The following is a 24,821-nucleotide window of genomic DNA, read 5'->3' on the forward strand; positions in this document are numbered from 1 at the left end:
CTCTCTCCATTGTATAGTGCTTGTTTCCGCTGTCTCTTTGCCCTATCTTATCACATCTCCTCGATCAGAACGTACACCCTCAGCCCACTCAATATTCTCCATAACTCCTCGACATCGTACTCAATAATCCACTGCCCATCCCCTGTCCCTCCCCAGGAATCAACCCCTCCTCCCCATTCCCCTTCCACTCCAACCGTCCATCAACCCCCTCCATCTTCCCCTTCTCATTCCTCGCACCACCAAGCTTATCACCAACCTTAACCACACTAAACCGAATCATATGCGGATTGAGCCCCAACTGCCTCCTCACCTCAGCTTGCACACTCGCGCTGCTATCAAACGTCATGCAGAAGTAGTGGCCTTTGTGGTGCTGGGTTTGGTATTTTACGGTTGGACGGGGCAGATCGAAGACGCCCCAGTTGGAGAGGTTGCGGATTGTGCCGGTGCGAGAGAGGATTAGGGTGCCGGTTGTGCGGGCTATGTCTTTTACGTAGGAGATATTGCCGGTGCGGACCTGGGTGTGTTAGTGGTGTGTTGGGGAGGGTGCTGGGGTGGAGGGATGTAAAGGTGGCTTACGACGGCGATTAGTTCGTAGAGCATAGCTGGAAGTGCTTTGTTCAATGGTCGACAACGAGCCAGAGCCGATGGATGAGGAAGTAGTGATGGTCGAACATTATTCGAAGCGCAGTCGCGATTCCGCTGCGAGGCTCCGCCACAGCCTCGTCCGCTCCGATGGTAACTCGAGCTGCGGAGAAGATCGTTCGTGATCTTAGCTCTGGTATATACACAATATGGCGGTCGCAGCTAGATTCGTGCCTGCCGTAAGGCGCCTGGCTGCCCCAAAACCACATATATGGAGGTGTGGTATGAGGAGAACGTTTGCGACGAGGGGACCATGTACGGGAGTTCTGCAGCTGAGGTGGTGTGACGAATGGATTGATGCTGATACAGTGGTCTAGTGATGATTAAGAAGTATACGGAGGATCATGAATGGATTGAGATGGATGAGGGTGACAAGATTGGTTAGTAACGACGCAGAATCCTGCGCTATATCTGCAAAGCATATACCACGGTCGTTGCTGCAGTTCGTCGTGACTAGAGGTCGCTCTACTGGCGGAGTTTGAGAGCGCAAAATGAGGCTGACATATGTACACACTACAGGGACAATCGGTATCACCCAATACGCTTCAAAAGCCCTCGGTGACGTCGTATACGTTGAGCTCCCAGAAGTAGGAATGGAAGTCAACAAAGGCGACACAATCGGTGCCGTTGAGTCAGTCAAGTCAGCGTCGGATATTATGTCTCCGGTGTCTGGCAAGGTCACGGAAGCGAACGACGTGCTGGGAGACAAGCCAGGCACGATCAATAAGGGTCCTGAAGCCGAGGGTTGGTTCGCAAAGATCGAGGTGTCCGATAAGGGCGAGCTGGAGGGTCTGATGAGTAAGGAGGAGTATGATGCTTTCGAGAAGGACTGAGCTCGTCGAGTTATACTTTCCGGGAAGAGATCATACCTGACACGACCTTACGTTTGTTAGATGGCAGTATGCTGTCAGGGCGCTGGCAAGAATTGGTACATAAATCATACGAGATATGCATGAGCAGCCCATCTTTTCTGCGAATGCCCCTAGGCGAGTTGGAGCTCTTTCCTTGCTAACAGAACACAGTATCCCTCTCACATTCCAGCACCGAGAAATGGTCATTCATACCCACTAACATGGACGTTGTGGATGCTCTGGAACCAGGTCAGCATAGTTCCAACAGTCATAGCATCATTCAACATAGACTTGACAGGATCTGGTAGGTATGCGATCGCAGTCCCAGTGGATCATCAGGTTGAGGTCTCGGAGAGCATGCAGATTCTGTACGCATCTGCGCGTTATATTCTTATGGACCTATCGTGGAGTTTCGCGTTGCAACTTTCGCACCACTCCTACTCGTCTAAACTGGTCGGCTCGACAAACAGAAGAACACGGCGAACACGGCGGAAACAGCCTGATATCTATGCTTCTAAGCAATGAGAGAGCACATCGTGGATTGGGTTTGACGGCTACGAACAAGGAGTGGAATCTGAGGACAACCGGCGCATCTGCAGCCCAAACTAACCACCTTTGCAGGCGCCCAGCTGTGTGAGAGCGCATAAAAACTCGTTTCTGACACTTCTAGTCCTATGGTGGGCTCTAAACGTGTGTGCCGTCAAGTCGAAGCCGCAAAAGCAGGTGCTGAGCGCCACAAAGGGGCGCACTGCTCCGTTTCACATCATTCCGACATCCGAAGTGGACATACTTCGTTTCTCGCCTCAACACGTTGGGACGATCCGGATGGAATGTTCCGGTCACGCACAAGGATGTCATACGCTAGTCGCGTGCAATCCAGGCCGTGACTTGTCGGTGGAAGTGATGCTGCTATGTGCGGGTGGGTTGGTCTGAGTGGCTTCCCACTATCCATGGATGGGGCCATCGACTTGAACGACTTACACCTCATCACGGCACAACCCTAGCGAACACGACGAGCTCGTGGGACCTCTGCAGTCACGGCATCAGCCTGACGAAGAAGTGCCCAGGCTCACAAAGGGTGCTCACCGCTTGTGTGTTTGTTTCAGATGGTGCATTGGCGAGCTCGGCGAGCATGGAACTTTTGCCAATGTCAGATTGTTTCGTGCAGAGACGCTTTACTGGCCTTCTAGCAAAGTAATGAGTGGGTGGATGATTCGACGTGATTGTATGCGTGTTAGACTGTCACGGGGGAGTCGGCGTAGTGGGTCTCGTCCGGGTGTTGACGCCTTGAGAAGCGAACAGAAGAGCTTGTTCGCTTCGAAGGATCATTCTAGCGTGGGCGCTAGAAGGAATTGGTGTAAGGCAAACGACGCTAGAACGCTCATGCTCGTACATTGCGCAGTTGTTTTCTGTCGAAGGCGCTGCTTTTGCTCGAAAGTAATCTCTTATGCACACAGTCTTGCAGGGATAACGTAGATCGTTCTCTGAGTTCGTCGATACTTTGGTAAGCGAGCGTGCTGCAATGGGGTCGGAGATTGACTTCAGTACATTCACATGTCTCAGTTTCGCTCAATTCTATCTGTTCCTCGCACTTAGTACACAGCAATGGCGTCTTCTAGGTGATTTTGCTGGTTCCCCACACCTTCTGTGCTCAGCATGTTCTTAATAAAGGTCCTTCTGATTGTGTAAGCTGCCTGGAGTACCCTTGGCTGCAGATCTTGCTTTAGATACTCTTCAGACCCGCCAGATGAGGTCGAGCATCCTTGTAATTCGACCTAGAATCAATCTCAAGCATGAATACGTGGCAGATTCAGAAGGTCACGCCTGTACCAGCATGTGCCCACCACTGCGAGTTACTTGCTCACAAGCAAGTCCCGCGAGCTGCTTTTGGCATTCACTCGATATCCTGATCCCTTAGAGTGTCTTCTCAGCAATTCTGTGCATACTTCACTGCGTTCAACCACCTCATCGTCCTTTTAAGATGTTTCGTCAGGGATGTTAGATTGCATCTGTGCTCTTTCCAGCGAATTGGCGGCGAGCCGGGTCTGGAGCTTTTCGCTTAGTCGAGTTGAATTATCTGTTCATGTCGTCGTTCATGGAAAGTCTTAGACAGACCTGTATTCCGTATACAGTGGACCCGTTCCCCGGATGTACTTTGTAAGCCCTTAGGCCCACGATCCAGCAGTAGTTGTTATCGAAGAACGCCACCAGGCCCAAGGGCGATCATCTACCCCTCCAGCATGGCTCATGATAACTTGTTTGCCCTGTTCTAGTCACTGGAGAGGCTGGTCGAGCTAAGACTTGGTCAACTGCCACGCTCCGCACCCACACATATGCTCAACCTCTGTCACCGGTTCACCGAGCACGCTTGCCAGACAAGGGTCTGTGGAGAGAGACTAATTGCTTTTATTGTCAGGAGTGACGATCGCTGTTCAAGACCGGAAGTCATCCAACCACAAGTCCAGACTATCACGCCGCTAGTGAGTGTAGTTGCTCTCGACAAGACGACTTTGGGAAAGCCAGAGTCAAGAAAAATCAACCCACAACAGCCTTCTGATCTTGTAGTAGCCCAATGCCAGTCAGCACATGCCCCACAACCCACCACGGATACTGCATTGTATGGCACACACTAACGACATTGAATCTTTAGATGTGTCAGCTCGGCTAGAAGATTCGCCACGTCTAGGTCAGACGACTCACAAGTGAATAGCCTCGTGGCCGCGTGAAGGTATGCCCTATTTGCATCCGTGGTTTGGTGAGCCACCGTTTTTTTCGTCACCAATTCAAGGTGCCCGCTGTGTTTGGCTCCCTTGGCGAAGTGAATGCCAATTCGAACAAAATCGAGTAGATGCTATTGGAGTGCTAGTTGGGCAGTGGTATGAGATGAGTATAAATACTTTTGACCTCCTGGCACTCAGGAGAATCTTCTTGATTTCCAGAGGGTAGTCGACCGCTCCGCAGTAGAATAGATTCAGAGTAAGTCGCCATCACTGTATGACGATACAACTTGTACAGTTGTTGACAGCCTGCAGTATACACCCAACACCAACATGCAGCAAACTTCAAAAGCAATTGAGCAGAAGCCGAAGCAGTCCAACCCATCGTCCTCCATCGATCCAAGAAGCAACACAGCTATGTCGACAGGACCGCCCTCAGCAGGACAGCCCAAGACAGAGTCCCAATCGATCATAACGATCAGACTGTACAACACAATAACAAGAATCAACAACGATTTGGTAGGCGTTGGGACGATGTTCAACGCCTGAATGCATCACCGAGGCCAACTGTGGTGCATGGATAGGCTGATCAAGGTCAGACCTCACAGACTGAACGGAGAGCACAAGAAGGAACATATATGTAATGTGGCGGCAGGACAGAACAAGCGAGCCAGCACGTAATTTGGTGACGCAAGGATAGCGGATTTTAGTAATCTTCTTGCACTTGCTTTGTTAAGGTGTCGTTGACTATTTGCACGGCTGGCTGCGTCGATGACCGTATAGATTGGTATAATGTATCTTCGTCAGTATGAACAACTTGTTCTGACCTGCAGCTCCTGTGGTATTCGTGCTTTCCTTGGCTCGACACGTGGCGCAAGAGTTCTCGTTCTTTGGCGTCAGATCGACATGGAAGTGAATCCGGAACTTTGGTCCTGTATCAGTACTCAGAGCATGCAGGTCTGAAGTCAAGAAACATCTAGAAGACCTGGAAAGTATCAAGGTCTCAGCACTGATCTGAAATCTGCCGTATCTGCAGACTTCGGACTAATCTGTGGCCACGCCTGCGTCCTTGTCCATTCGTGACGGCAGTGACATTTCATAACCGACGTCAATACCTTGTATCGGAAAGGTTTCCAGTGGGGTTTTCTGATTGCTCATCTGTGTCTAGCGCAAATGCTTGATACCAACTTGTGGTAGTGGTGCACATTTTCCATGCAGCATTTGAAGGAATGAGGCTGCAGAATATGACAGGTCGTGGTCACTGTCGTCTCTCACAAACGGACAGCATAATGCATGATCGTGCATGCACCGTTGCAGCGCTTCCAGTGCTGCGGAACCCCCTGCATGAGGGGAACGTTGCTGTGCATGTATTGGCGTCACTTGGCGCATATTAATCCCAATCTCGAGTACCGCGGATGTAGTGTGCCAGTGCGCTGGTATCGAAAGCGCTGCAGATCTCATTTTGACTTCTTTCTTCCATAGCAAAAGGGGCCCATACGACATGAGTACGACATCGCTTAGCACCGCCAGCACCATGCTTGAATGCCACAAATATCGTCATACCTCGATTTGTGACACGCTAATGCCGGGCGATAGGGCTAACAGAGTTCATGGCCGTATCCTGGCCGGATCACGCCCCCTTTCCGACCTGCCGCGTCCCAGAGACTCGGTTCTCGATCAGGTATCCCCGGGACTTCCATGCATGTACGAACTCTGTGACGAACGCGCTATTGTGGGTGTCGTCTTGTCACGACAGGGTTCGGCCCTTCTATGATTGCATTCGGGTTCCCATCCAATCCACTAAGTTCCTGTCGCCTGACTCGCTACCGACCTTAGGGTGCTCGTTCTTGACAATGATGCCTTCGTGCTGTCTGTTCCAGCCCTTTTGTTGGCCAATCTAACACAGTCCGATGGCTTGCAGGCCTGAAACAGAGGCGCATTAGGATGTTTCCGTTGCTCCGTTACGGACGTGGCTGCATAATGCCGCTCTGGAGATAGGTAGGCCTTAGATCGTCTGATACTTTTGTGTGTGTGGTTCAAGCGGCATAGATGGCGATGGAGATCAGTCGTCTGTGGAAGTAGCCGCTGACGTCTGACGTGACTTCCATGTTGTGTGGCCTGAGGTGCCCGCTGTGCACCACGAACAGCCACGTTTGCTATTTCAAATGTATCTTTCGTGACAGGTAGGTGGCTCTCTCAACGCAAGCCAACCAACTGCTGAACGATCTCTGAAGGAGCCAGAACTGATGTTCTGACGTTAGTGATACAGCCACATGGTGTTCGAGGTACGTCGACCACTTAACCCAGCACGTTGAGCGGCACAACTTGCTTGGCATAAGCACATTGTTAGATCTTGTGCATCAAAGACGCTAGTTCCTGTCCGCATGCTCAGCCTTCTCATTCCTTGGACATCCGGCAGATTTGGCTCTTGTTCACAGAACCACATACATGGAGCCAGCCGTCTCCCCGTGCTTAGTTGCCCCATAGATACCAGGAAGTTGGGACAACAATGAAGATCGGCCAGACTGACTTCTGACGCCATGCTAGGTGGATCCAGCCCTTAGTTTCGGTTTTCATGATGCTGTGGTCGACAGCCAGACTCTTCGTTACTGGACAACCAGGTTACTACCATGGTCAGCCGAAACTCGTAGGCTTCCCTTTCCCAGTGCATTTCATCTGTCTGTGCCCTGAATGTCTTCTGGGGTGTAAGTCTGTTTACCGACGTTGCCAACGCATCAGCTTGATAACACGCCTATACAGATTCGGTTCATGCCGTAACTTCCGTTCGTCAGTAGCTGTTTCATGCACAGAGGACGGACCCGCGTTTCCTGTATACTATTGGATCGACTAACTTCCTGATCTGCTCGCTTCTGTCGAATGATAGAGGGAAGCACTCAGAAAAGGGACTGCTGAAGATAACCATAGCCTTGGTAGGCTTGGATGGCGTCGAGAAGACTCGATAACCCTCGTGGGTTAACTAAGTGTGCAGCTAGAAAGGTACCCCTTGGCCTTAGCCGCGTAGACAATGCTAGGTCGCTGAGGCTCGATTCGAGGAGACCGCATCAAGATCGCTATCGACTATGATGACCGTGGAATGCGCTAGAGCCGTCGCCAGTTGTGTATAACGATTCATCGTGGTGGTTCCATGGATTGATGGATACAGCATGGCGCCGATGTACCTGCTCTCAGCCTTCGCAAGCTCAACTCCGTTAGCCTCAAGACAGTTCACTTCAGTTACTGGCTCGGAACACTTCAATGGCTCTGATGTAGCGCTTTGGAATCTTGCCGCAGCTACCGAGTGGGGACCGAGCAAACTGGTCCCAAAAGCGCGTTGCTGGTGCAGCCAAGTGAAGGATGTTGCGCGTTCTTCTGACCACTTGTGCCAATCTGGTCCGCAAAAGCTTTGCACTAGCTCGTCATGATGGTTTCCAGGATTTGCTGACGTTGAATATAAAGCTCGTGCGCAAGGACCCGATCTTTGGAATTGCAACTCCCGGTTGTCCCTTCTGCCAGCCTAGGAACAAGCAACTCATTGAAGCGTATTCACTATTTGTTCGTCATATCAGAAGTAAGGCATTGAGCTCCGGTGCGCTGACGTCTGAGTACTGACCATGTGAGCAGGTTTCGCCATCACGATGACCGACTCACAGATACATGGCACACGAGCAGCAACAGGTGCCCGCGCCGCTACAGGCTCGCAGGACCAGACACCGCAACCACCTCATGCTCCGCCTGCACCTCCAGGACTTGGAAATGCCCTTAATGCCAATATCCACCCAGGCTCAAAGCTCACGATCAGCCTCAACATACGCCCTTTGCCAGCAAGAGGCGACGACGAGCTGGTAGGAGTTGGCGCTATGTTCGATGACCAGACTGCGGAAGCAGATGACAGGGACTTCGGAACAGAACTTCGAATTTGACTGAGCGCATGAGAAGACTGGAAAGCGATACTGGTGGGCGGTAATCGTGATTGCAGATTCTGAGCACAAGACGCTGCCCAGTTTTTCTGAGCGTCCGCAACAGTCGACGCTGTATAGTAGCACTTATAGAGACTACATCGCTACTCCTGATCAGAGGACCCAATATTTTGTGCTGCTTCAGCTCCTCTCGTTTTGGAGCGGTGGACCAGGAGCTTATCGTAGCTGCTTTGTGCAAGGTGAGCGACCGAGCCGAGATCGTGTGCCCCTCGACAAGAACAGTGTCTGTGTATAACAATCAACATTTTGGGTATCATAATCGTCATATGCAGTCGCAGGCTGATTCGGACAGCGAAGAAATAAGCCAAGAAAACACCGGGCAGCAGCGAACAGACCAATCACGATCTGGCAGCTGCTCTCCTGTTCTTGCCTGGTCTTTTAGCAGGTCCGCCCTTGCCTTTCATCCTCTTCGCCGAAAAGCCTCTCATATCACCACTACTTTCGGCAGTACCTGATTTTGAGAACCTCTTCTTTCCACCATGTCCGAATTTGGCGTCTTTCTTCTGTCGCTTGCTGCTGGTATCGCCGGCTCGATCTCTTCGCTTCGAGTCGTTATCGACGTTGATCTCCTCGAACAGATTGTCGCCTTCTGTGACTCGGCCCGTGTCGCTATCTTTGCGTTCTGCCTCGTTGTTAGCATCTCCACATCTTCATGTTCAGTTCTCAACGTACTTCTCTTCAACTCTTGGATCTTGTTCAGCGTATCTCTCTTATCCTTCGCTCTTTCCTGCTCCTTTGCTATCTGCACCTGCTTGCCAAACTTCTTCGCATCTCGCAATTTCCTCGCTTCTTCCGCAGCTTTCTTGCCAGCCGCCTCATCATACAGCTTCTTCTTGACCCTGCCCATGTGGTCTTCTGTTTTCACCATTTCCGCAAAATAGTCTGCAGGTCTAGTAAAAGGCACTTTCTCTTTCTTCAACAGTCCCCGAGCTGTTAATGTAGCATCTCGAGCAATCTTGTAGAACATCAATTCTCGTGTCTCGTCGTCCATGGGATCCGGTATTAGCTCGTCTGCAATCTTGTCTGCTGATACTAACGAGTTGTGATAGTGGAAGGGATGCTGTGGTATGTCTGACACGACTGCGACTCGTTTCCTCGAGGAGACCAGGGCAGGGCCATTATTGATGGTCATGCGCTGATGCGGTACCACGTCCTCTCGGTCCTCTTCTTCCAGATCTGACAGAGATATGTCTGAGTCTTGTTCTGCTTCAGATGCCGAAGCGTCTCCCACTGTTTCAGGTTGTGGTATCACGCCGCTATCTTCTAAACCTTCATCCTCGTCCTCTTCGTCTTCGCTAGCGGACTCGAAAGCTTCGAAGTCGTCTGTTGGCTTTCCTGCTGGTTGAGGAGCAGTGTGACCATTCACTTGCACGCCGTCATGATCTTCTTCATCGTTTTCCTCGTTCTTCTCGGCGCGCTGCCTCTTTCTCTTCTCGGCTGATTTGAGCTGCTTCTTCCGTTTCTCGGCTTCGTAGTCGCGACCCTTTTGCGCATCCAGTGCCGTCAATAACTTGCTTTTCTTGGCCATGTTGGTTGACTCTGAAATCTGGTTGAATGGTATAAGACTATGGGTCGTGAACAGAGTGATCGCTTACCCAGCTCAGAGCAGAAACGATTCGGCAATGGGAACTTTTTTTCGAGCGACTATCGATAAGAGATTTTGGCCTGAGGCATCACGATCCCCAGAAGTTGAGAGGTCCATTCATCTACTTCTACTGCCTAGGTACTGAGTCTTATGTAGGTCATGTATACACACGACACACTATGCGGATGTATCAGAATGACTTTATAGATAAAGAGCAAGTTGGATTGCAGCTTTGTTATAAGGAGCCTGCTACCGCACATGCCTCCCTCCTAGACATGTCTAATCTCTGGATTGCCAACATCAGCTTGAGCTTTCTGTCGAGAATATAAACATCGACTCTCTAATTGTAGACATATACCTCGCTAAGCTCCCTGTCATACTCAATCTCCAGCTCCTTAGCAATAGCTTTTGTCTCCGCATTGCTACTAACCACCGACGCGGCGGCGAGGCAGATACCAAAAAGACTGGCGCCCACGGGTCTGTATCTGGCTCCGACTCGGGCGAGCAATATGATTTCTTCCGCATATCTCTGAGATTCCTGAACGATCTCTAGTATGTTGCCTGCTGCCACGCAAACAATGTAGTTGAGCACTATACCCACGAACAGCGCTAAGCCATACGTACGCAGACTGTGGCAATGTTGAAGATCTGCCACCAGTTCCGAATTTGAACTTTGGCGCAAGGCAGTCTCGTCGATTGCATAGAAACGGTCGCGAAGGCTCGTAAGGACTGGTAGATAATCGCTGCGTACAACGCGCGCCTCATATTCTAGATGAGGACAGAATGGGCGATCATGATTCCACCTCTGGGGATCCAGCACGAACCCTCCTCTGCGCATAAGGCTTGCACCGCGTGCTAGACATAGTATCATTTTCCCTTCCAAGCTGGAATCGGCAAGGTTACACCCCACCAATGCATCCCACTCTTGTTCCGTGAGGCTGATGTTTGGGTTGAAAAGCGCTTCGAAAAGCTGTCAGACTTAGCAAATGTCCAAGGTGTATTGCCGAACAACATACCACTGGTCCTCGGAGCGTACGTATCAATTTTCGCTCGAACTCGTCGCGGGCCTGCAGCTGTCCTCGATACCTGTAGATTTGAGCTGCTCCTTCAGAGTGGCTCGTCCTACTGTCTCTCGTCCCGGGCACAAATATCTTGTCATGGGTAAGTATAGGACATGCAGCTGCGCCAAGGGCTCTCACCTGACAGATGAGTAGCAGCATCACTGCACATAGGGTTTCTGAGGTCGTGGCGGTCGCCTGGTCGTCCAAGCACAGCCGCAAAGTCCGCACGGCCTCGACATACTTTGCCAGAAAACGGTGGGAATGGTCAGCACGAGGTGCTGAAAATCGGTCACATGCTGTGACTAAGGCATCTGCGGCGGCGTCTAGAGCGACATTTCGCCCTAAGCGGACTGGGACATCGGTGAGATAATCACCGTATGACCACGCAAGGTTGAATCGAACACCTCTCGCAGGCTTAAGCGTGTCGATGAAAGCGCTCACACGGTAGGTGTGGGTGTTGGTCGGGCTTCGTGGGAGGGCGGCCCTTGGGGGCGTATCATCGCGTTCAAGTACCGTGACAGTCGGTGTAGCTGTCCTCTTTTCGGAGCGCACCAGAGAGTATTTTTCATCCTCCACGAACTTGTATCTTTGTTGTCCTGAACCAATACAAGGAATTTGCAGCCGGTTGCAACGCGAACATGTGCCTCCTGTGGCATCGCACTAGGTCATAATTGTGTTGGTCATTTCTGATTGTACGCTGTCGAAACCAGGTGATATGAAGAGCGTACCTTCTTTTTCTGTTTGCGGCACGCGTCACATCCACGTCCAGAAGGAACTCCTGGCATACCGGTAGGACCTGTCTCTCAAGAGCGTGTTTGATCGTCCGGTAGCCATCTCCACGTGCGCGATTGCACTTTTATGTTTGTGTCTACGACCATGACAACAAAGGTAGTGCTGAAACTTGAGTCAAAAGTACTGCTGAACCTTGAAAAAGGGATTTAGGCGTCAAGCATTGCGAAAGTACTTGTACACCAGTGAGGTTGTTGGCAAGGCTTGGCCGGCGGCCATCTCGAGCTGGTGGCACTCCTGCATATCCACATCGGAGCGCAGCATATAGCTCCATGCGGCTTAGCGCACCCTCATGCAGGAACTTCTCTATGCATGGAACATTCCGTATCTCAGGCGATATAGGCCAAGTTGACCACGGTGGTGTCTGGCGTCCCTCGATTGATGTAACTAACACGACGTTAAAGTCGCCAGACACCTGGGCATTCGAAACGACGTTGATCATGACCACTGATGCATCAGCCCGCGAATCCACATATCCCAGATTAGCATCAATACGCAACTCAGTGATCTGCATGTGGCTGAGAGGACCTTCTACAATCACAGCAGCATGCGAGGCTCCCAAGGCAGACCAGTCGAGCACACCACCTGACTGACAGCCGAGTCTGTGCCATATATCAGTGTGCTTCTACCCTTGGCTTGCCTCACTTCCTCCTAATCCTAAGTAAAGCCAAACCAAACCAAAATGAATGAAACGCAATTCCAGTCAACCTACTCACAACCTACCTACACCACCAACTCATCAATCTACCCAACCCGCACAATAGAAGTCGCCGCCCAAGGAAAAATAAGCACAACCTATGATGTCCTCGACACAAGCAACAGCACAGTGCTATACACGATCAAATCAAGCTACCTACTCAAGCCTCACCTAACATTCATCTCACCGTCCGACAACCAAGAGGTAGCCACCGTCTCATTCCACAACCTGTCCACCAAGATAGACATCACCATCCGCGGACGAACCAGCACAATCAAACCAAAATGGAGGCTGAAAGAGAGCTACGAATACACATCACCTACCTCCGGAACACAACGAACATGGAAGTCCGAGAAACTGATAAGCTCGAGTATGGTCTGTCTGGATGAAAAGGAACTCGCACTTGCACGGTGGCAGGTTCCGAAATGGAGTTGGACGAAGCTAGGGAGGTTGGAGATTGTGGGTGATGCGGTGGGTGGAGGCGAGACGTTCGAGGAACTCATCGTGACTGGGATGGCGGTTTTGATCTTTCGGATGAGGATAGCTGGGGTTACTGCGGCGTCGGGTGCAGGCGCTGCTAGTAGTGCGGCCGCTGCTTCGGTGTGATGAACCCTTTCCTGGATCATGGCGCAATATGTGGGAGCCACTGCGCTTGGTGCGTTGGGATCTGTGAGAGAGCTTTGCGGTGTACCTCGAAGGAAAAAAGTTGACAGATAGAATGCAAAGTATTGTGTGAATTTCGACACGTCGGTGGGCCGATTTTTGGCAAGCTCGTTCCTCAGCGGTATCTGTGTCAAGAATCTGGAATAGACGTCAGGAGAATATGTCTTGTGCATAAAGACGGTAGATCGAGAGTCGTCTCATTTTCATTAGTGATGTTGGGGTGATGCAAGCAGTTACTGTGAGGCTTCATGTCAGCTCGTGAGACTCGCAGACGCATTCAAACTACCCATGTTGAACCTGCTCGATGCTGAACAAGGAAGCACAAGTCACAACCACCTGCCGAACCTACAAGAATGCCACGCTTGGCGCTTTACCTGCCCAAAATGTGCCTCAGGAGCGGCAACGTTGATTGTCCTCAGAGTGAACAACTTCACGAGCTGCCCCTGCCGCAGCTAAGAACTGCTTATCGATAACACGCTCCTGCCTGAGGCACAACATTATCTTCAGCCCGTAGCCGTGCGCTTCTCTACAGCACCGCTCGAGCACCTATCTGTAAGAACGAAGACCACAACACTCCCATCTTCTCGCGCAACTCCCGTACAACCCCCTTCCATAACGACAACTCAACACGGCACACCACACCAGCATAACTTCCCACAAACTACTTCATCGTCCCGATCTTCCACTCTCCTTGCGTTCCCAGCCAACACCACCACCACCACAACCAAAATGTCAATCCAAACCCAAACCCACTCACAATCCCGCCCCCAAACAGCAACCTCAACAACAACAACCGCACCCCCACCTCCCACCGAAGCCGCCGCAAAACTCGCCGACGCAATCGACGATTTCCTGGGGGATGTGGAGAAGAAATTTAAGAATATCTCTGATGAGATTCTAACAAAACGTACGTTATCCCTAACTCTTCGCAGCGTTGTTGTGATGTGGGTGGTGTGATACGTGAGACGTGGGATGTGGGATTTGGTGTGAGCCGTGCTGACGATAGAACAGTAGACGACATGGCGGAACGGTGCGATAGATTGGAGCAAGAGATGTTGATGCGGGATCATGATGGGGGAGCGGGGATGGATACGAGGTCGAAGAGTACGTTGAAGAGTGGGGAGAGTATGGGTGCTGGTGGTGATTGAGATGGCAAAGAGGAGGATTAAAATTGGGCATTGGTTGGTTGTGTTATGTTGTATTGCGTTCTTAGCGAGGTGTTGGGCGTCGTACTGCATGGGATGGAATACCTCTACGAAGGTTAGTTTCGACCGTCAGGGCATTTCTGGGAAAAGGGGCACAAGATGGCAGGGCAGAAGATGCTAATGGGTAGGTTTGCAGCACGACATCTCTACTCCTAAACGCCTTCCTTCGTCGTGTTCATTCTGCTCGTATCCTCCGACATGCATTGATCATAGCTCGTCCTTAGCGTCATCCTTGACCAAGAACCTAGCAAGAATATTGCTCCTCCTTTGCAAATCATCAATCTTCTCCGGCGCAAGACCACCCTTCTTCAACAGTCCAGCTAACCTCGTCTGCTCCTTCATCGCATACTCCGGGTTCCCAGTAACCTTAGCAATAGCTCTGAGATAGTAATCCTTCATCGTATCGCTGACGTCCCCTGCCGCCTTCGTGAGATCAGCAGTCGCCTTCTCGACATCACTCAATCCATTAGGCGTGATATACTTGGCCAGAATGCTGTCGAGTGTCTCAATCGTGCCAGCTTTTGTGTTCAATCTTCCACCGACCATGCGGTTCACGCCAGTCTTCTCGTTGATGAAGTCGACGAAGGCGTCTTCTGTTCGTGCACCGGCGTAGGGAGATGGCTCGGCGCTACCCTTGGGGAAGAACTTGATTGTTGGGAAACCGGTGATGCCCTGCTCTTGTGCTAGGCTCTTGCTGTTGTCGGCTTCGGCGTCGACTTGGGCGATGACAACGTTTGGATCGGCGGAGAAGTCTTCGGCGACCTTTTCCCAGACGGGCTTGAGGCTCTTGCAGTCTGTGATTCTATGTCAGCAGATGTCCCCCAGTCAAGCGGAGCAGATGAACTCACGACCACACCAAGGCGCAGTGAACGCAACCATGATATCCTTGTCCGTACCAACCTGTTCCTTGAAGCTCTTATCATTCAGGATCTCAACATGGCTGACTGCCTTTTTAGCGCCCTTTGGTTTGACGCCGCTCTTATCGGTAATGAATTTCTGCAGCGACTCGAGGTCTCGGCCGCCGTTGTAGTCGACAGGTTCGGAGCCTGGCTTGCCATCGAACCATTTCAGGGTCGGGAAGCCTTGGACACCGAAGCGCTTGCCGAGCTCTTTGTGGGCATCGGCATCAACGTTGGCGATGGAGACTCTGCCAGATTGTGCGCCGAAGGAGGCGGCGAGTTCGTCGTAGATTGGGGCTAGGTTCTTGCAGTGACCGCACCTGAGCAGAATTGTTAGTGATCCGTATGTACAGGGCAGTGGGCCATCAATACCAAGGAGCGAAGAACTCGACAAGGGCTGGCTTGTTGGACTCGAAGACGATCTTGTCGAAGTTCGAGGGAATGAGATTCAGCACGCTCGAGGCGGTGGCCGCGGCAGCGAACAGGAGGGGCGATAACCGCATCTTTACAGTCGAATATGTAGAGTGTGACAATTGAAGGTTTCGCTATGGGAGAACCTCAGAATGCAGGAACGAAAGTCAACCACTTATATTGGAAGGCAAGGTCCTATTTCAGGTACACTTGTATTTCCAAGCATTGCACCGCAGTAAAATAATGGTAAGGTGTCTTGAAGTCCCCGTGCGTCACTGCGGAACCAAATCAAGGGTCCAACCAGAAGATCCTCCATTTCGGCCTGAACATCAAGGTGTCTAATCTGATCTGTTTACACAATTGATATATCCACTGTGTTGGTATTCACGGCGCTGCGCCATCAGACCTACAGACAAGTCGAGTAGGCACATTCAATGTTGGTCGCAGTGACATCCAATCCAAAACATGCCATGCATATCCTTGTACAACCGGCCATACATTACCACTGTTCTGTGAGTGAGATCCAGGCATAACTGGCATCGGGGTATAATCGTTCCTCCTGAACCAAAGCTTCCAAAAATGCCATCATATCGTACAGTCATGAAATATGCGAGGTGAAGTTGAAGAAGTTTGTCGAAACGAAGAAGCAGAATTAGCTGGTATACAATTGGTGGTAGGCGTTGTGGGCATCAAGCAGCACTGGAAACGATTAGCGGAAGAAGTCAAGGTCCAAGTTGTGTCAGCACTCACTTTTCAAGAAATTGCTCTGCGCGGGCTTGCTCTCACACGCACACTGAAAGGTACCGCCTGCCTTCATATCCAGCATGATGCTCCACGCCATTTCTTCGCGCTCCAGGTCGGGGAGTGTCGGCCTGTGTAACTCGTCTAGATGTATCTTACGGCTCCTGCCCCGTGTGCTGAAATCGTTCGAAGGCGGTGCGAATATCAAGTATCCCTCGTCGTCAACCCGAAGGAACCGTCGCTTCCACAGTAGGGTCTCCGGAAACTGCACATTGACTTCTCCGATATCGACCACATGACGTATCGACGGCTCAGACCTCTCGACTTGTTCTTCGATGGTGTCAGGGTGCAAAGTCTCCTGAGTAGGTGATGTGAGCATAGCCGAATCCCTGTTCCGAGATTTTCCCATTCCAGACAGCCTCTTAAGCATTCTACTTGTCCTCGATGCTCGTTTCTCATCTGTAATGGATGATGTCTCACTAGGTGACTTCGATGATTTCTTCTGATGACCTGCGAAAGACATGCGGTACGATCTAGCCTCAGTTGGTGAAAGGCTTTTACCACCTGACCTATGCGACGTGAACGAAAAGCGCCGTCTATCTGCTTTTGGACTTGTCGCCAGCGAGCCCATGGACTGTGTCGTCAGCTCTCGGGGAAGTGGCGGTCGAAGCTCGCTACTAGATGTTTCGTGCTCGACTATCAAAGGACTTCGGTGTAGATCCCGGGTATCGCTTGTGCCATGCGCCGACTTCGGCTTCATCGTATCCCTTACAATGCGTGCTGTGACAGACACAGTCTCTCCTTTATGTATCGGAGCATATACTTCGGTGTTTGTGCCCGGGCGCTGCACTAATGGTCTAGAGTCAGTTTTCGTCCCAGTATCTTCGAGTTCTGCTCCGTGAGACGGAGGTAACGTTCTTATCGACGCTTTCTCGGGCATGCTGTCTCCTCTGTTGGACTGTGGCATGAACGATGCTCTTTTGAACATGTTGGACAGCCCTAAAGACTTCTCACTATGATCCTTAGTCACCGGTAACGAGCCTGTGGAGGTCTCACGTTGACTCAGGCCCTCAAAAGTCTTGATTCGCTTCGAGATGTTACCGCTCATGGCAGGTTTTGTTTTCGGCAGAGTCGGCACAGGCTCTGTGGGGGTAGGAGGCCACTGTGGCAGGGCGGTGGAAAGACTCCTAATGCTTCCTGCTCTGCTAGCCGTTCGGCGCCTATCAAGCATGCTGACCTGACTGCCACGGGAAGACGATCGTGACTTGGAAATTGCTCTTTCGACTGGTGTGAGGTCTCGAACATCCTTGGTGGGCGCCCTTGACAGTACTGGAGTCACCGGAGTACGGTTTACAGCCATAGGTCTTGCTTCATGCACGGTCGCATTTTGTAATTCCTCCATGAAAGAGTCGTCATCCGACTGGTCAGACGCTTCGACGCTCGAAGCAGGGATTGTGATCGTACCCTCAAACTGATACCGTTTCTTTACTCTCGTGGCTGAAGGCATATTGTCGAAGGCTGCAGAACCATGACTATTCTCCGACAGCTCAAGGTCTTGTTGTACGTGCGAACCTTGCGTGTACTCATCTCCGACATCGTGTGTGTTTGATGCATTTTCGTTCAGCAGCTGCCTGGGCGTTTCGGTAAAGGCGGAGGCTGATCGTACTGGCACCGCTTCGGGTTCGGTCATATGCGCTGGAGCAGAGTCTACAGGATGATCCTCTTCCGTCCTCTGTTCATGACCCTTCTCTGTGTCAGCCTTGGGCGTCGTCGAAGATCTCGTATCGGATGATAAGGAAGTTTGGGAGGCGTAGCTAATGCTATTCTCAGCCAAGGAAGACGGTTTGGTAGAACGATTGTCGGATGCTGTTATAATCGACGTAGGGGACGTGGTCTGTGATTCATTGATACTGACGAGCTCGGGTAATGGAGAGGGAGAGTCCCGTTTCTCGGTATATCTGGAAGATGGCGCGGTCGACAAGTCGGAGAGCACCGATTTGGAACTATCGATGCTTGTAAGAGGATTCGGACTTGTACTTGTAGCTGCAGCAGAAGCTGAGCGTTGTGTCAACAGATGATTTCTCTTCCTCATCTGCAGCGCCTTCATCAACCTCATCTTCTCGGGTGTCACAGTCGGATTGTCATTAACCAGAGAGGATCCTTGCGAACGTGGTGGCCGACTTTGTGATGGACGTTGTGCAGAAACGGCAGGAAACGTGGGGGATGGTAATGGCGGAGGCAGATTCGAAGCTGGAACAAATCGAGCTGGCACACTGCGTGTAGATTGCCGAGATCCTGGTCGCGATGGTTGTCCGGATGATCGACTCGAGACACGTACCGACGTTGGTAGATTTGCCACTCTCCTTGCGGGACCACCATCTTCATTGTTACCCGAAGTCTTTGGTCGGCCCTGTATGTCTCCGTGAGGTCTCGGTGCTCGTTTCTGTTTCGACCGAGTTGAGGCGAGGACCTCATCACTCCATTTGCTTATGTTGGTGGACTCGGCGGCAGATAAATGGCTCGAATAACGGACAGAACTGTACTGCTTTGGCACAGGCCGGCGGATGTCGTCATCTGAGTCTGACTCTAAAGGCGGCAAAGAAAAGTCGATCGATGGACGCGGGATAGCCACATCGTTCTTGGGCGCCGGTAATGGTGAAGACTTTTCTGGTGGCGGTACTGGCAAGTTGTTGTCCGCGTTGATGGAAGCTGATCTGACAGGAAAGGACTGGGATGAGGTCGGCGGCGCTATCAATTGCTCTGTCGGCCGTTCCGTGATCGTTTCCTCGGGTTGGGCCACGCTGCTCACCGTGCCTTGCTCGATGCTCGGTGTAGTGACCAATTGCGAATGTTCTTGCTTGTGCTTTGCCCGTAAGGCCTTTGCGCGCACTGCACTTGCTGGAAGTCCATACACCTCTTGGCTTGGTTCAGCGACAGCATCGGTGGCTGCTATAGGAGAGGCAGCCTGTGCAGCACTTGTCTTCTCAGTAGTTGCCCCTTCCTCGTTGTCTTCTGTAATCTCCTTCAGTCGCTGCTGCCTCAACGAAGTTGATGATGAGGTTTTGGAACCTGTAGATTGCAGCATCGTGTCCAAGCCCAGCGCAGACTCGGATAGTTCTTCCGCCGTAGTAAACGAAAAGACAGTATCGTGCTGTGTAAAGGTGTCGAGGATGGATTGGAATTGTACCGCCAATCGCACTGTAACAACGTCAGTACTCAGTCCACGCATTCACTTCTGGCTACTCACCCTGCAACAGCCGAGATGTGCCTTCTGGAACATATTTCAGAATGATCTTTTTTCTCCGATATTGAACCAGACCATACACTGGTGACTTCTCTTCATAGCCTTGTACGGCACGTCTCGCTTCACTGACACCTTCAGTTCCCCTATTCAGCAGCTCCACGGTATCGCGATTGGCGTATTTGAGTAGAAACCTGTCAGTATCGGATCAGCAACTGAGCCTTGACCTGCAACCCGCTCGACGTACCATCCCCCTGCCTCAGCCAATGCGGCATGATGCGCTTGAACTACCGCATCACTATCAAGGCCATTCAGCGACATGGCCCCTCTGCATTTGATGTCGGACAAGAGAGGGAAGTGTGAAGGAACGACATGCGAACTCAAAACATGACAAAAGAGTGAAACGACCACAACGGTGTCCTACAGAACGCTTTCGTGTTGCAGAGGCATGAGACTCAGTCGAGAACAGCTGCGGGTTACCCACTCCAAGTGAGCACGACTAAAAATGCACGACATCTATGCCAGGGATCATGATGGTTTGTGAATGGTCGAGACGAGCCATGCCAGGTTTCAGGGGCACAGTTTGGGAGGTTAGCGAAAATTGCTACGGAGAATTCAACCCATCTGCAGTGGTGAAAGCTCCACTTCACCAGCTCAGACTATGCCTGTCTCGGGTACGTGCCTCGCCGTGTCCCAAGGAGTGCAGATTCCAGAGAACTAGGAAACTCAGTCACGGCCCGTCGTGCTTCCATTCGCTGAAAGTGACAAACCGCTGGATCGATCTACGGACGTGGTGCAGGCTACACCTGTTTCGATCTAAGACTCTGATGTTGTCCCCAGGTCTATTCCTTGAAGCTGACCTGTACGTGAAGATGCGACCGGAGACACCTAGCAACAACTGTGCTCAGAAGCATTGCAGAAGCCTTCTGGGGAGCACGCTGTGATTAACAAGACGTTGCGTTGCCTTCTCGAGCGTCGCGTCCTCAGCTGTAGCAAGTCTGTGGCAGCACATTGTGTGCTCAGCAACGCTACGAGACATTCCAGCGCTCGTGCTGAGTTCACCAATCATGCCTTCACAAAAATGTCCACCGGCGCCACACACGGCATCCATGCTCGAGCTCGTTCTGGTCTCCCTATCAGATTATGAAAACTATTATTTTACAGAACATCGCGAAAGCTAGTACATGAGGATTCGGCGTCCATACCCACTGCGAACTGACCTTTGGGCTGCGGCCGTGTTCAGAGCGCTTCTCATCTCGATCGCGGCATACATGATAAGGCCCATACTGCTGATGATATGCACAGTCACGTGTTTTCCGGTGCTTGCTATGGCGGATATCGACATTCATGGTGGTAGAGAAAATAGCTCTATTGAATCTGCCTACACTTTATCATTCACCAGATCCTTACGAGATGCCGTCTCTACCAGCGATTGGGGCCGTCCCATCACTCGATGCAGAAGAAAGAGCTAATATCCTAGACACTCTATTCGAGCCGTGCACCCAACTACACACACTATCAGTGGAGACTTTGGGGAGCAGCAAGTTTGAGAGCTACTCTGCGCTGATTGAAGCGGTCGGTCACCAACTTCAATCTCTCTACACTTCGAATCTCGAGAGTGATGAGAAATGGCTGGATGACATTCTTGCTGCACATCCAAGGTTGGGCGAAAAAAAGGTTGAGAGTGAGCAGAGCCAAAGGGAGCAAGCACAGCTCAACCAAGGCGGCGAAGGTGAAGCTGAGAAGCTGGCGAGGCTCAATAATGCATATGAAGAGAAGTTCCCTGGCCTACGATATGTGTGAGCAGGACTTGGATCCGAGAACCTGGATCTATTCATCTAAAGTAGAGAATCCTAACTGAAAATAGGGTCTTCGTCAACGGAAGAAGTAGGCCGGTGATTATGGAGGACATGCAAAGGAGGATCGAAAGAGGTGACATTCAGCAGGAAAAGCAGGATGCTATTCAGGTAAGATTTTAGCATACAATGCGAGAAAATCCTTAGATAGTTGCTAATGCTCTGCTATGATTACAGGCACTATGCGATATCGCCAACGATCGAGCCAAGAAGCTCCTTGCAACCTAGAATCTTTGAACATTATGGAGGGGGGATATGCTCAACAGAACTATCGAGGTTTCCTTGGCAGACTAGACACCCGAGCTTCGACTTACTACTATGAGTGCACAGTTCGACGCACAGCAAGAACGTGAGGGGCAATGAAATAGTCCCATAGTATAGCAAATGCAACAGAAGATTATTATGCTGAAGGAATCTCCTGCAGTGGGTTGCTGCTGCCGTGCCTGGCATGCAGTGTCTACGAGGCCTGGTCATTTTAGTGGCAGAAACCACGTCATTTTGGGCGGCTCCTCCATAATGTGCTGCATTGTCTAGTTAGCATACTTGCACTGTGTTGTTTGTATGTACAGCATCTTGAGCCCAACCTGAATACATGCGCTATCTCAGAATCAAAAGGATCTTGTGTCATTCACACCAATATCCTCGAATATTCACCGTGATTGCGAGTGGTTGTTAAGTGTGTTCTATAACCCTTCACGAATATCGCTCGATCCGACCTACACACAACCTCAACCACACAAGGTGAATTTCAGTCTCAGTAACACGTTGTACACGACTTCTATCCATCAAGCCTTTGTATCGCAAACACATTAGCCATCATTGCGATATCTGTGAGAAGTCTTTGACCATATGAGCATAAACAACCCACTCAGCCCTGCAATATGCGTGGCAGATACGAGGTGGAAGACCTGCTAAAGCTACGTGCTTCGCCTTTAGTCGCTAAGCCGCCAGGTCTTCCGCCAAAAGAAGAATGGATGGGGTGAGCATCACCATTTCAACCTCAGCTACCAGAGACTAACACTGGTAGACCATCAGACCCACGACCTCGAACAGCGACAACAAAGAACAAGATCGACGATGCGTTCAATCAGATTGAAGGTTTTCAGAAGAGGCCGACACTATTGGATTCTTCAAGAAGATCTACAACAGGTGAGCAGTCAGTCTGTTCTAGAAGCAGCAGAATTAACAATACATGGCAGATCCTGAACGTATACATCTCGGTCCTCCTCGAAATTCGTTCGCCTCGTCAAACACTGCAAGAACACGCAATGGAACGCATGAAAGAACAAAGACTAACGAGGATGTCGACGAAAAGTTTACAGACCGTAGAAGCGGCGCCTTCGGGGGCATGAATAACAAGCTGGGCGCACGTGTGGACGACGAGTACAGTGGTACAGACCGCCCAAGACGCCGGAATGACGACCCAGATCTCGACGGTCGTCCAAAGAGAGACTTCGACCGCTCAAGATGGAACAGAGATAACCAAGTGAATGATGAAAGAGCCGATGAGGGTGGCCTGCGCAACGGTCGCGAAGGATATTCAAGAGCCAAATTCGATCAGCCTTGGACCCGCAGAGAGAAACCAAGCGAGGTTGAAGGGGACAGTCCTGCCTGGAGACGTGGTCAAAGAGACAAGGATTTCCACAGAAACGATGCAGAGCCCGAGTGGGCTGACTCGATCGAGGTTGCTGAATCGGCCAAAGCGCATACCCACGAGGATTTTCTGCAGTGGATGGAGAAAATGAAGAACAAGACTACTAGCGAAGACAAGCCGGCTCAGCTCGACTCGACTCAGAAAGAGGTCGCGGCTTTTGGAAGCGAGAAGCCACCTCCTAGAGTCGTCTCAGATTCGAGCGCTTCAGTGGACAAATTCTTTGCCAAGTTTGAAAAGGACAAGTCGGTCGAAGCAAATGCTGTTGGCGCAAAACCGACCAAATCTAGGTTTGCCTCCATCTTTGGGTCGAAGGATGAGCCAAAGCAAGACACATCCAATCCTATCAGCAACATCGCTGCGCCTCCACCACCTCCGGCTGCAGAGCTTGAGCAGCCTACATCAGCAGCTGATCCGGGAGTGAAAGCCAACAATGATGCGGCCTTTGCAAAGCTCCTCGAAATGCTGAACAAGAACCAAGCTGCGACACCGCCGGCACCCTCGCAGATCCAATCTACGAGAAGCCCGGTCAATGTCGCTGAGCTCGCTTCTACGAGGTCACCTGATTCAGGTGCTGTGCCTGCTCTCCACCAGCAATCTACAAAAACCCCAGTCCTCTCTCACACTCCTAACATGAGCCTTGATAGGCTGATCGAATCACGGTCGCCGGCTAACCATGCACGAACCGAGCAAATGAGTCAGCCCAAGGCGGGTCCGCAAGATCTCCTCGACCTTCTAAGACGCTCTAATATTCAGGAGAGACAACCTTTGCAGCAGCAGCAACCAAGCTACCCACCCCACCAAGCACAATGCATCCCACCACCACCGCCACCCGGTCTTTCAAATATTCCTTCACACGACATAGAGCGGCAGAACCCACAACTCATCAACACACGAAGAGACAATCCGAGGTCCATTTTCGACGATCCCGCATTCTCGGGCTACCGAAGTGAGCCAGAAATGCAGCAACGAACACCTCAACCCAAGGATCATGGTGGGCTAGGCGGTCTGTTCGCAGCTATGAACAGTAGGAATTACGCTTCGAACTCCCAACAGGACCAACGCACACAAGCTCTCCCAAACCCGCCTCCAGGATTACAAAGACCTCCAGGCCTCGACCGTGGCGCAAGACCACCCCCAGGATGGCCATCAAACAGTCAACAACAAAGACCTCAACCACGACATCTATCGAACGCCGCACCACAACAACCCATGTACAACCAAGCGGCATACCCGCAGCATCCGCAAGCACCACGACAGATGCCGCAACGAAAACCGACCAACGAGATGCCACTTCCACCAGGTTTCGCTAGCATTCCGCCTGGTTTTGGACCTTCACCAACATATGCTTCTCCCACATCACCAGATTCAGCTATGCAGTTCGCCATGAGAGGTGGATATGGTCCTAATGAGCATGAGAGGATGGAACAGGAACGACAGCAGAGTGCCTTTGCTGCTATGTATGGCACTGGCGCTAGCAACCGAGGTGGAAGTGGAGGTGTCCAATTGCCTCCAGGGTTCAGATAGCGGTCTGCGATCTAGAGGGTACAAGCAGCGGCAAGAGGCGGAAGACAGCAATGCTTCCATGAACTATTCAGTCATGGTAATACTATGACCAAGATGCGGCCGCTACTGATCCCGATAGTCGGTGACGCCTTCAACGGCGCAATAAACCCTCTGACCACTCCTCAATATCTCCACTCTATGCTCGTAACATCCCGCTAAGCTCTAGCTTCAGCAAGCGCAATGTACTATCGTTAGTGTCGTGTAATCGTATGTAAGTCATAGGCAATCAACAACGTGTAGCAGCAAACCTTGCCTGCCGTTCAGGACGT

The 24,821-nt window shown here is 51.2% G+C and overlaps 11 protein-coding genes across 11 annotated transcripts; 6 read left to right on the plus strand and 5 right to left on the minus strand.

Annotated features, from left to right (window-relative positions):
• Positions 1–88: 88 nt before the first annotated feature.
• PMZ80_008340 (uncharacterized protein) lies at positions 89–600 on the minus strand (the record flags this gene model as incomplete). Its single annotated transcript, XM_064876740.1, has 2 exons — positions 89–514; positions 577–600. 2 exons carry the CDS (start codon positions 598–600, stop codon positions 89–91), a joined length of 450 nt encoding a protein of 149 aa, XP_064727127.1.
• Positions 601–853: 253 nt separating this feature from the next.
• Positions 854–1,475, plus strand: GCV3 (glycine cleavage system H-protein subunit; the record flags this gene model as incomplete). The annotated part of the gene is made up of 3 exons (XM_064876741.1): positions 854–897; positions 952–1,022; positions 1,162–1,475. 3 exons carry the CDS (start codon positions 854–856, stop codon positions 1,473–1,475), a joined length of 429 nt encoding a protein of 142 aa, XP_064727128.1.
• Positions 1,476–7,845: 6,370 nt separating this feature from the next.
• Positions 7,846–8,130, plus strand: PMZ80_008342 (uncharacterized protein; the record flags this gene model as incomplete). The annotated part of the gene is made up of 1 exon (XM_064876742.1): positions 7,846–8,130. The coding sequence occupies one exon, from the start codon at positions 7,846–7,848 to the stop codon at positions 8,128–8,130; it is 285 nt and encodes a 94-aa protein (XP_064727129.1).
• Positions 8,131–8,525: 395 nt separating this feature from the next.
• On the minus strand, positions 8,526–9,715 carry ebp2 (rRNA-processing protein EBP2; the record flags this gene model as incomplete). The annotated part of the gene is made up of 2 exons (XM_064876743.1): positions 8,526–8,809; positions 8,860–9,715. The coding sequence occupies 2 exons, from the start codon at positions 9,713–9,715 to the stop codon at positions 8,526–8,528; spliced, it is 1,140 nt and encodes a 379-aa protein (XP_064727130.1).
• A 397-nt stretch (positions 9,716–10,112) lies between these two features.
• PMZ80_008344 (uncharacterized protein) lies at positions 10,113–11,489 on the minus strand (the record flags this gene model as incomplete). The annotated part of the gene is made up of 4 exons (XM_064876744.1): positions 10,113–10,742; positions 10,789–10,923; positions 10,972–11,363; positions 11,414–11,489. The coding sequence occupies 4 exons, from the start codon at positions 11,487–11,489 to the stop codon at positions 10,113–10,115; spliced, it is 1,233 nt and encodes a 410-aa protein (XP_064727131.1).
• Positions 11,490–12,304: 815 nt separating this feature from the next.
• PMZ80_008345 (uncharacterized protein) lies at positions 12,305–12,925 on the plus strand (the record flags this gene model as incomplete). Its single annotated transcript, XM_064876745.1, has 1 exon — positions 12,305–12,925. One exon carries the CDS (start codon positions 12,305–12,307, stop codon positions 12,923–12,925), a length of 621 nt encoding a protein of 206 aa, XP_064727132.1.
• Positions 12,926–13,711: 786 nt separating this feature from the next.
• On the plus strand, positions 13,712–14,130 carry PMZ80_008346 (uncharacterized protein; the record flags this gene model as incomplete). The annotated part of the gene is made up of 2 exons (XM_064876746.1): positions 13,712–13,889; positions 13,994–14,130. 2 exons carry the CDS (start codon positions 13,712–13,714, stop codon positions 14,128–14,130), a joined length of 315 nt encoding a protein of 104 aa, XP_064727133.1.
• Positions 14,131–14,394: 264 nt separating this feature from the next.
• On the minus strand, positions 14,395–15,589 carry PMZ80_008347 (uncharacterized protein; the record flags this gene model as incomplete). Its single annotated transcript, XM_064876747.1, has 3 exons — positions 14,395–14,981; positions 15,036–15,406; positions 15,459–15,589. The coding sequence occupies 3 exons, from the start codon at positions 15,587–15,589 to the stop codon at positions 14,395–14,397; spliced, it is 1,089 nt and encodes a 362-aa protein (XP_064727134.1).
• A 560-nt stretch (positions 15,590–16,149) lies between these two features.
• On the minus strand, positions 16,150–19,800 carry PMZ80_008348 (uncharacterized protein; the record flags this gene model as incomplete). The annotated part of the gene is made up of 4 exons (XM_064876748.1): positions 16,150–16,196; positions 16,248–19,436; positions 19,486–19,673; positions 19,727–19,800. 4 exons carry the CDS (start codon positions 19,798–19,800, stop codon positions 16,150–16,152), a joined length of 3,498 nt encoding a protein of 1,165 aa, XP_064727135.1.
• Positions 19,801–20,892: 1,092 nt separating this feature from the next.
• Positions 20,893–21,563, plus strand: PMZ80_008349 (uncharacterized protein; the record flags this gene model as incomplete). The annotated part of the gene is made up of 3 exons (XM_064876749.1): positions 20,893–21,278; positions 21,347–21,446; positions 21,513–21,563. The coding sequence occupies 3 exons, from the start codon at positions 20,893–20,895 to the stop codon at positions 21,561–21,563; spliced, it is 537 nt and encodes a 178-aa protein (XP_064727136.1).
• Positions 21,564–22,216: 653 nt separating this feature from the next.
• PMZ80_008350 (uncharacterized protein) lies at positions 22,217–24,513 on the plus strand (the record flags this gene model as incomplete). Its single annotated transcript, XM_064876750.1, has 3 exons — positions 22,217–22,314; positions 22,363–22,484; positions 22,535–24,513. The coding sequence occupies 3 exons, from the start codon at positions 22,217–22,219 to the stop codon at positions 24,511–24,513; spliced, it is 2,199 nt and encodes a 732-aa protein (XP_064727137.1).
• Positions 24,514–24,821: the final 308 nt, after the last annotated feature.

Source organism: Knufia obscura (genome assembly GCF_036327395.1).
Source record: "Knufia obscura strain CCFEE 5817 isolate CBS 148926 chromosome Unknown scaffold_11, whole genome shotgun sequence".
NCBI classification, from domain to species: Eukaryota; Fungi; Ascomycota; class Eurotiomycetes; order Chaetothyriales; family Trichomeriaceae; genus Knufia; species Knufia obscura.